The following is a 10000-nucleotide window of genomic DNA, read 5'->3' on the forward strand; positions in this document are numbered from 1 at the left end:
TGTTACATGATTATTATTATTATTATTATTGTATAATTAATATATTGTTACATTACTATTATTGTTATTGTTATTATTTATTGTTAGCCACTTTGAGTCCCTCTATTGGGAGAAAGGTGCGATTAAAATACATTATTATTATTATTATTATTATATAATTAATATATTGTTACATTATTATTATTATAATTATTATTATTATATAATTAATATATTATTACATTATTGTTGTTATTGTTATTATTTATTGTTAGCCACTTTGAGTCCCTCTATTGGGAGAAAGGTGCGATTAAAAATACATTATTATTATTATTATTATTATTATTATTATATAATTAATATATTGTTACATTATTATTATTATTATTATTATATAATTAATATATTGTTACATTATTATTGTTATTGTTATTATTTATTGTTAGCCGCTTTGAGTCCCTCTATTGGGAGAAACGTGCAATTAAAAATAAATAAATACATTATTATTATTATTATTATATAATTAATATATTGTTACATTATTATTATTGTTATTGTTATTATTTATTGTTAGCCACTTTGAGTCCCTCTATTGGGAGAAAGGTGTGATTAAAAATAAATACATTATTATTATTATTATATAATTAATATAATAAAAATAAATACATTATTATTATTATATAATTAATGTATTGTTACATTATTGTTATTGTTATTGTTATTATTTATTGTTAGCCACATTGAGTCCTTCTATTGGGAGAAAGGTGCAATTAAAAATAAATACATTATTATTATTATTATTATTATTATATAATTAATATATTGTTACATTATTATTGTTGTTATTGTTATTATTGATTGTTAGCCACTTTGAGTCCCTCTATTGGGAGAAAGGTATGATTAAAAATATATATTATTATCATATAATTAATATACTTTCATTATGTATTATTTTTATATATTATATTGCTATATTACTATATCATAAAAATTAATGTATTATTACATAATTCACATTTTCTATTATTTTAATAGTATTATTGTTGCTATATATTATTATATTCTTTTATATTAAAAATATTAAAAAATACATACCGAGCACACACACATTTTTTTATATATATATATATATATATATATATATAAATTCTTTATAACAAAATAAAAAATACTCTTTTATATTAGTATGTTATTATTACATAATTCACATTTTCTATAATTTTAGTAGTATTACTGTTGTTATATGCTATTATATTCTTTTATATTAAAATATTTTAAAAATACATACAGTGCACACACAATTTTTTAAAATATTTTTTTATATTTCAATTTTTATATTTTTATTACATATTAAAAATAAAAATTCTTTATAAAATTCTTTTATATTAGTATGTTATTTTAAATTTTAATATATTATTCTTATATTATTATATTATTTTTATATTTAAATTTTTATATTTTTATTATATTGTTGTAATAAAATAAAAATGCTTTATTAAAATTCTTTTATATTAGTATGTTATTTTAAATTTTAATTCATTCTTATATTATTCTTATATTACTTTATTTTATTTATTTATGACATTTATATGTCGCTCTTCTCACCCCGAAGGGGACTCAGAGCGGATAATAATAATAATAATTATTATTATTATTATTATAGAATCCTAGACTTGGAGGAGACCTAGTGGTCCATCATCCTACTTCTACCAAGAAGTAGAAAATTGCATTCAAAGCACCCCCGACAGAAGATGGCCATCCTGTTTAACGTTATTTATTATTATTATTATTATTATTATTATTATTATTATTATTGACAATCCAATAGGTCCATCCCTTTGACCTATTGGAGATGGGGCGTAGTGCTTCCAAAGGAAGCCAGGGGAAGGTCAATGGGAGGAGCGGTCCAGGGCTTTCAACCCCTTTGGCCCCCCGCTGAACTTCTTCTTTACTGCTTTCTCCCTCTCTCTCCCTCTTTGTCGCTGTCTTTTTGTCTTTGCTTTGCAGTCTGCAGTGCCGGCCCCCAACTTTGCCATGCCAGTGACTGTCCCGGTGAGCCAGTACAGCAGCCAATCCGGAGGGGCCCTGGTCACTCAGTCGCTGGTCACTTCCTCGCTGACCGACCCGCGGCTGCTTTCACCACAACCGCAGCAGCAACAGCAAACACAGTCGCTGCAGCGCAACGCCGTCTCCCCGGGGCTGCCCCAGAGGCCGGCCAGCGCAGGTACGGACAAGGGCCAAAATGGGATTATTTTGGGGGGGGGGGGGTCACCACTGGGACGGTCAGCAAAGGTCAAGACCCTTGACCTTTCCCCTTCTGCCCCTTTCTCGCAGGAGCCATGCTGGGAGGAGACCTCAACAACACCAACGGCGCCTGCCCCAGCCCGGTTGGTGAGTAACACACATGTGTAAACATACATACGTATAGATATATACACATACCATTTAAACACACACACACACATATATATACCATTTAAACACATGTATATAGCATTTAATAATAATAATAATCTATATAAATAAAAATATTATTGTAATATTTCATATTCTATATTATTATTATTTTATATCATTTTATTATGTTATATTATGTTATTTTTATACTAATATTCTTTTATATTAATATATATATATATATATATATATATATAATATTCATATAATAATATTGTTAGATTTACTATTCTATATTCTTATCTATATAAATAAAAATGTTATGTTGGTATATATACACATATAAACACAAGTACGCAAATATATACAAGTATATACACATGCACACATACATTCACATATACATTAAATATACACATGCACACACATATACATGCACACAAATATGCATATAGACAAGCACACACTTATACACAATATGCATATACACATGTAAACACAAATACACAGATATATACAAACATGTACACATGCACCCATACATATATACATATGCACACACATATACATACACACAAATATGCTGCATATAGACAAGCACACACTTATGCTCAATACGCACATACACATATAAACACAAATACACAAGTCTATACAAACATATACACATGCACACATACATACATATATACATATACACGTGCACACACAAGTACATATACATACACACAAATATGCATATAGACAAGCACACACGTATATACAATATGCACATACACATATAAACACAAATACACAAATATATACAAACATATACACATGCATATATACAAACATACATATACATATACACAAATATGAATTTAGACAAGCACACACATATACACAGTATGCATATACACACAAATATATACATATACAAACATATACACATGCACACATACATTCACACATACATATATACATATGCACTTGCACACACATATACATACACACAAATATGCATTTAGACAAGCATACACTTATACACAATATGCATATACACAAATATGCATTTAGACAAGCATACACTTATACACAATATGCATATACACAAATATGCATTTAGACAAGCATACACTTATACACAATATGCATATACACAAATATGCATTTAGACAAGCATACACTTATACACAATATGCATATACACAAATATATACAAACCTATACATGTGCACACATACATGTATACATATACACATGCACCCACATATACATATACATACACACAAATATGCATATAGGCAAGCACACATACACAATAAGCATATAAATATACAAACACAAATACACAAATATATACAAACATATACACATGTGCACATACATATATACACATGCACATGCATATACATACACACAAATATGCATATAGACAAGCACACACATGTACACAATATGCATATAAACAAAAAAACTCGTAACAATAGTGAGTAACGATAGGGATGTAATAATTGTGATGTCCAGCGGTCATTGTGATGTCCTTCCCTCTCGCCCTCTTCCTTCCTCCCTCGTAGGGAACGGCTACCTGAGTGCGAGGGCCTCCCCGGGGCTCCTCCCCCCGGTCTCCAATGGCAACAACCATCACCACGGCAATGTCCTGGGGGCAAAGGTCATCCCGGCCAAGTCCCCCCCTCCTCCCCCACAGCCCCCTCCCTCCCCCCAGATGGGCGGGGCCGGCGGCGGAAGGAAGGCCGAGGAGCCAATCCGCATCGTCATCACCTCGCAGGGCGGCGGCGGCGGCAACGGAGGGAAGGGCCTCATCCAGCACCTGGTGAGTCCCGGAAGGGGGCGGGGCTGTGGCCCCCTTTGGGGCGGAGCCAAGGCCAGCCAATGGGAAGGCAGAGTCTCTTTGGAGTGAATGAGTGAGAAGCGGGCAGGGCCTACGTCCTTCTTGCCCCTCCCACAGGGCCAGCCAATGAGAAGACCAGTTTCTTTTGAGTGGAAAGGGGCGGAGCCAAGCCCAGCCAACGGGAAGGCGAGAATCTCTTTAGAGTCGATGTGTGAGAAGGGGGCGGGGCCTACATACCTCTTGCCCCTCCCACAGGGCCAGCCAATGAGAAGGAAGGGGCCTCTGAAGTAAATGTGTGGGAAGGGGGTGGAGCCAGGATCAGCCAATGAGGAAGCAGGGATCTCTTTGGAACCGATGACGGAGAAGGGGGTGGAGCCAGGAAGACTTTGCTCTGCCCCCTCAGGGGGAGGAGCCAGGGTCATCCAATGGGAAGTGAGTGAGTGAAAAGGGGTGGAGCCTGGGTGCTCTTTGCCCCTCCCACAGGACCGGCCAATGGGAAGTGATTGAGTGAGAAGGGGCGGAGCCAGAAAGCATTTGCCACGCCCCCCTCAGGGCGGAGCCAAGGCCGGGCAATGAAAAGGCAGGACTCTATTTGGAAAATGAGAAGGGGGTAGAGTCAGAAAGTTTTGCTATTCCCCTCGGGGAGGGGCGGAGCCAAGGCCAGCCAACGAGAAGGCGGACTCTCTTTGGAGTAAAGGGTGGAGCCTAGGTGCTCTTTGCCCCTCCCACACAGCCAGCCAATGAGAAGACGGGTTTCTGTTGAGTGAATGAGAGTGGAGGGGGAGGAGCCTGAAAAGCACTTGCCCCTCCCTCCCCAGAGGGGCGGAGCCAGAGCAAATAAGTGGAAGAGGGGGTGGAGCCTGAAAGAATTAACCACACCCGTCAGGGGGGGTCTCTCTAGAAAGTTCTTCCTGGGGGAGGGTGGAGCCCGAAAACCACTTGCCCCTCCCACAAAGGGGTGGAGCCAGGGGAAGCCAATGGGAAGGCAGGGGTCTCTGAGTTGTCAGTGAGAAAGAGGTGGAGCCATGAAGCCTATGCTATGCCACGCCCCCTCAAAGGGGTGGAATCAAGGCCAGCCAATGGGAAGGCAGGACCTCTGGAGTAAATGCGTGAGAAGGGGGTGGAGCCAATGAGAAGACAAGACCTCCTCCTCAGGTCTTGGCAGTGATTGTCTCTCCCACAAAGGGGGCGGAGTCAGAGCCAACCAATGGAAACCTGTTGTGCGAGAGAGAAGGGGCGGAGCCTGAGTACCGTTTGCCCCTCCCGTGGGAGGTGGAGCCAGGGTCAGCCAATGGGAAGGCTGGGGGCCACTTCCTGGGAGTCGAGCTGAAGCCCCATTGGCTCTTTCTTTCATTATTCAGGCCAGGATCTGCTTTGGTTTTCAGTCCGAACTTGGTCATGAGTGGCCCTTGGAGGCCATCTATATACATAAAAATGTAATAATAGTTTGTGGAATTAGCATAACTCAAAAACCACTGGACAAACGGACACCAAATTTGGACACAAGACCCCTCTCAGGCCAGGGAGTGACCACCACTCGCAAAAATACAAAAAACACAACAGAATGGACTTAAAAAGCCAAAAAAATACCAAAAAAAAATTACAACGCATGCGCAAAACCACATGTATACATTTATACACAAATATTGTCGAAGGCTATTTGTATATATTATATATATGCATATATACATACACATATACACAAAGTGGGCCACAGCAACACCTGGCAGAGGATGGCTAGTCATATTATATTGTATTGTATTGTATTATATTATATTATTATTATTATTACATTATTATTATAATATAATATTATACTATAATATAATATAATATAATATTATTATATTATAATATTACATTATAATATAATATAATATTATATTATTTATTATATTATATTATTATAATATAATATAATATTATAATACTATTATTATATTACATTACATTACATTATATTATATTATATTATCTGAAGGTAACCCTTGCTTTGCTTCTTCCCCTTTTGCTCCCAGACGGAGGACCACTTGGACCTGGTGAGTGCACACTTCCCGGAGTGCGAGTGTGTGCTTGCCCTTTGCATGCAACTACAACTCCCATTGAGAATGTTTTGCAACACTCGGGCCCATCATCCTCCGCCCTTCCGCGGGTCCCGCAGTTCGACTCCCATTGCATCTCCCAATCCAGTGGGATGCTGGGACCTGTAGTGCCTTGCAATGGGATGCTGGGACTTGTAGTGCCCCACTGTGGAATTGGGCCGGTTTGCACGGGCCTCCCAAGGGGCCACTCCACCCCACCCAATGCATGCACACCCACCCCTTCCCCCCACTTCCCATATTGATGGGATCCATGCATTCTCCGCACTACAAATCCCAGCAGCCTCTAGTCCTCTCCAGTTGCTTCCCATCACAAACCAGGAAGTGTGGTCATCGTTTACAAAATCTGTCCTTGTTCTATGTTAGGATGTATTTATGTCGAAAGGCACGCCAGTTGAACCAGTTGCGTCCAGTTAACACACCATTGAAACCAGTTTGGAAATGCTGGAAATAATAGCGACCGGCGGGGACCTGCTTCCTGGGGCCTGACGTTCTCTTTATCTCTCCATTCCTCCCTTCCTTCCTTTTCTCTCTCTCTCATTCCACCTTCCCTCTTTTCCTCTCCTTCCCTTCCTTTTTTCCGCTCTCTCTCTTCCTCTCCTTCCCTTCCTTTCATCCCTCCCTCCTTCCTTCCTTCCTTCCCTCGCTCACCTTTCCTTTCTTCCGTCTTTCTTTACTTCCTTCTCTCCTTCCTTTTTTTATTTTCTCCTTTTTGTCCCTGTTTTCCGGCCTTTTCTTTCATTTCCTCCTTCCTCTCTTTTTCTTCCTCTCCTCCTTTCCACGTCTTCCTTCCCTCTCACACCTCCTCTCTTTTCCTTCCTTCCTTCCTTCCTTCCTTCCTTCCTTCCTTCCTTCCTTTTTCTTGTTCTCCCTTCCTTCCTCTTTCTCTCTGCCTCTTGTTTTCTTTTTCTTCCTTCTTCCATCTCTCCATCCATCTCCCCTCCCTCCCTCTATTCCTTTTTCCCTTTTTCCCTTTCTCTTCTTCCCTTCTATCCATCCATCTTCCACCTTTCCTTCCCTCCTTCTCACATTTCCTCTCTTTCTTTTTCCTTCCTTCCTTCCTTCCTTCCTTCCTTCCTTCCTTCCTTTCATCTTCTGTCAATCCCTTCCTCCCTTCCTCTCTCTTTCTCTCCTTCCTTCCCTCCTATACTTCCTTCCTTCTTTCCATCTACCTATCCATCCATCCATCTCCCCTCCCTTCCTCTCTTCCTTTTTTCCCTTTTTTCTTTCTCTTCTTCCCTTCTTCCCTTCCACCCATCTCTTTCCTCTCTCACACACTTCCTTTCTTTCTTTCCCTTTCTTTTTTTCTTTCCTTCCTTCTGTCCTTCCTTCCTTTTATCCATTCATCTTCTGTTCATCCCTTCATTCCTTTCTTTCTTTCTTTCTTTCTTTCTTTCTTTCTTTCTTTCTCCTTTCATCTCTCTTTCTCTCCTTCCCTCCCTCCTATACTTCCTCTTTCTCTTCCTTCCTTCCTTCCTTCCTTCCTTCCATCCATTTCTGCCTTTCCCTCCCTTCCTCCCACATTTCCCCTCTTCCCCTACATTTCTTTTTCCTTCTGTCCATCCATCCATCCATCTTCCCTCCCTTCCTCTCTACCTTTCTCTCTCTTTTCTTTCCCTTCTTCCCTTCTATCCATCTTCCTCTTTCCCCCCCTTCCTCCCACACTTCCTCTCTTTCCCTTCCTTTCTTTTTCCTTCCTTCCATACTTCCATTCATCTTCTGTCCATCCCTTTCTTTCTTCCTCCCTCCTTTCTCTCTCTACTTCTCTCCTTTCCTCCCTCCTATATTTCCCCTTTCTCTTCTTTCCTTCCTTCCTTCCATCCATCCACCCAACCATTTTCTGCCTTTCTTTCCCTCCCTCCCACACTTTCCCTCTTCCCCTACCTTTCTTTTTCCTTCCTTCCATCCATCCCTGTCTTTGTCTTCCTCTCTTTCTCCTTCTTTACCTTTCTTTCTCCTTTTCTTCCATCCATCCACCCACCTTCTCTTCCTCCCTTCCGTACGCCCACTTTTTCCTCCCTCCCTCCCTTCCTTCCTTCTATCCATTCATCTTCTGTCCATCCCTTTCTTCCTCCCTCCCTCCCTCCCTCCCTTCCTCTCTCTTCCTCTCCTTTCCTCCCTCCTATACTTCCTCTTTCTCTTCTTTCTTTTTTTCCTTCCATCCATCCATCCATTTTCTGCCTTTCCCTCGCTTCCTCCCACACTTCCCCTCTTCCTCTACCTTTCTTTTTCCTTCCTTCCTTCCATCCATCCCTGTCTTTGTCTTCCTCTCTTTCTCCTTCTTTACCTTTCTTTCTCCTTTTCTTCCATCCATCCACCCATCTTCTCTTCCACCCTTCTGCACTCCCTCTTTCTCCCTTTCTCCTTCCTTCCTTCCTTCCTTCCTTCCTTCCTTCCTTCCTTCCTTCCTTCCTTCCTTCCTCTCTTTCTCTCCCTCTTCCCTCCTTCCATCTCTCTCTCTCTCTCTTTCAGCAGAACCACCATCCTCAGCAGCAACAGCAGCAGCAGCCTCGCCTGGGCCCGTCCCTCTCTCAGGGGCCACCTCACCCGCTGACCACTCACCCCCCGGTGGTCTCGGTGGCGCCCCCCTCCCTCCTGACCCAGGGGCTGCCCTTCTCTGCAATGGCCTCCGCATACAGCTCAGGTCAGTCCACACAAGAAATACTATTATTATTAGTGTTATTATTATTATTATTATTATTATTATTATTATTATTATTATTATTAGTATTATTATTATATCCACAGCAGACAAGGTCACTCTGCTGGTTGTTGTTTTGGATCACATGTCGGACACTCCCCAAGTGCCTAGGACTGTGTGGTGCAGCCGACAGGTGGTAATCTTGTACCCCGATTGTTTTTAAGTGCAGGCCAGGGTCTTGAGGCACTGCACCCAGTGTGCCAACCACCACTGGGACCCCCTTGACTGCAATTCGATCTTTAAATCAATTTATTATTATTATTATTATTATTATTATTATTATTATTAGTGGCATGTAGCAAAATAAAAACAACAACAATACAGCTTAGGTGAGTCAGCAATGACCCTTGACCCCTTCCTTTCCTCCTTTGGCATCCTTCCCTCCTTCTCATATCAGAATTATTATTATTATTATTATTATTATTATTATTAAGGTCATGCAGTAGCAGAAGAAGCTGTTATTATTATTGTTGTTATTGCTCTCCTGCAGTGCAAAAGAAACATTATTATTATTTGTGGCATGCAGTGTCAAAAGAAATTATTATTATTATTATTATTATTATTATTGTCATGCAGCAGCAAAAGAAACAATTATTATTATTATTATTATTAGTGGCATCTAGTAGCAAAAGAAATTATTATTATTATTATTATTATTATTATTAATGGCATGTAGTAGCAAAAGAAATTATTATTATTATTATTATTATTATTATTGTCATGCAGCAGCAAAAGAAACAATTATTATTATTATTATTATTATTGTCATGCAGCAGCAAAAGAAACAATTATTATTATTATTATTATTAGTGGCATCTAGTAGCAAAAGAAATTATTATTATTATTATTATTATTATTTTCATGCAGCAAAAGAAACATTATTATTATTATTATTATTATTAATGGCATGTAGTAGCAAAAGAAATTATTATTATTATTATTATTATTATTATTTTCATGCAGCAAAAGAAACTATTATTATTGTTATTA

At 39.0% G+C, this 10000-nt stretch overlaps 1 protein-coding gene across 5 annotated transcripts in view; it reads left to right on the top strand.

Moving 5' to 3' along the window:
* MEF2D (myocyte enhancer factor 2D) overlaps window positions 1-10000 on the top strand; it is a 55112-nt gene that overhangs the window by 37054 nt on the left and 8058 nt on the right. For 2 of the 5 annotated variants that reach the window (XM_067472610.1, XM_067472611.1), the window contains 5 exons: window positions 1987-2203; window positions 2314-2370; window positions 3936-4192; window positions 6229-6249; window positions 8782-8953. In XM_067472610.1, the coding sequence (XP_067328711.1) occupies window positions 1987-2203; window positions 2314-2370; window positions 3936-4192; window positions 6229-6249; window positions 8782-8953 (724 nt within the window). The remainder of the gene's footprint in view (window positions 1-1986; window positions 2204-2313; window positions 2371-3935; window positions 4193-6228; window positions 6250-8781; window positions 8954-10000) is intronic. The other 3 variants (XM_067472612.1, XM_067472613.1, XM_067472614.1) reach the window with 3 other exon arrangements.

Source organism: Anolis sagrei, chromosome 12, assembly GCF_037176765.1.
Source record: "Anolis sagrei isolate rAnoSag1 chromosome 12, rAnoSag1.mat, whole genome shotgun sequence".
Lineage (NCBI taxonomy): Eukaryota > Metazoa > Chordata > Lepidosauria > Squamata > Dactyloidae > Anolis > Anolis sagrei.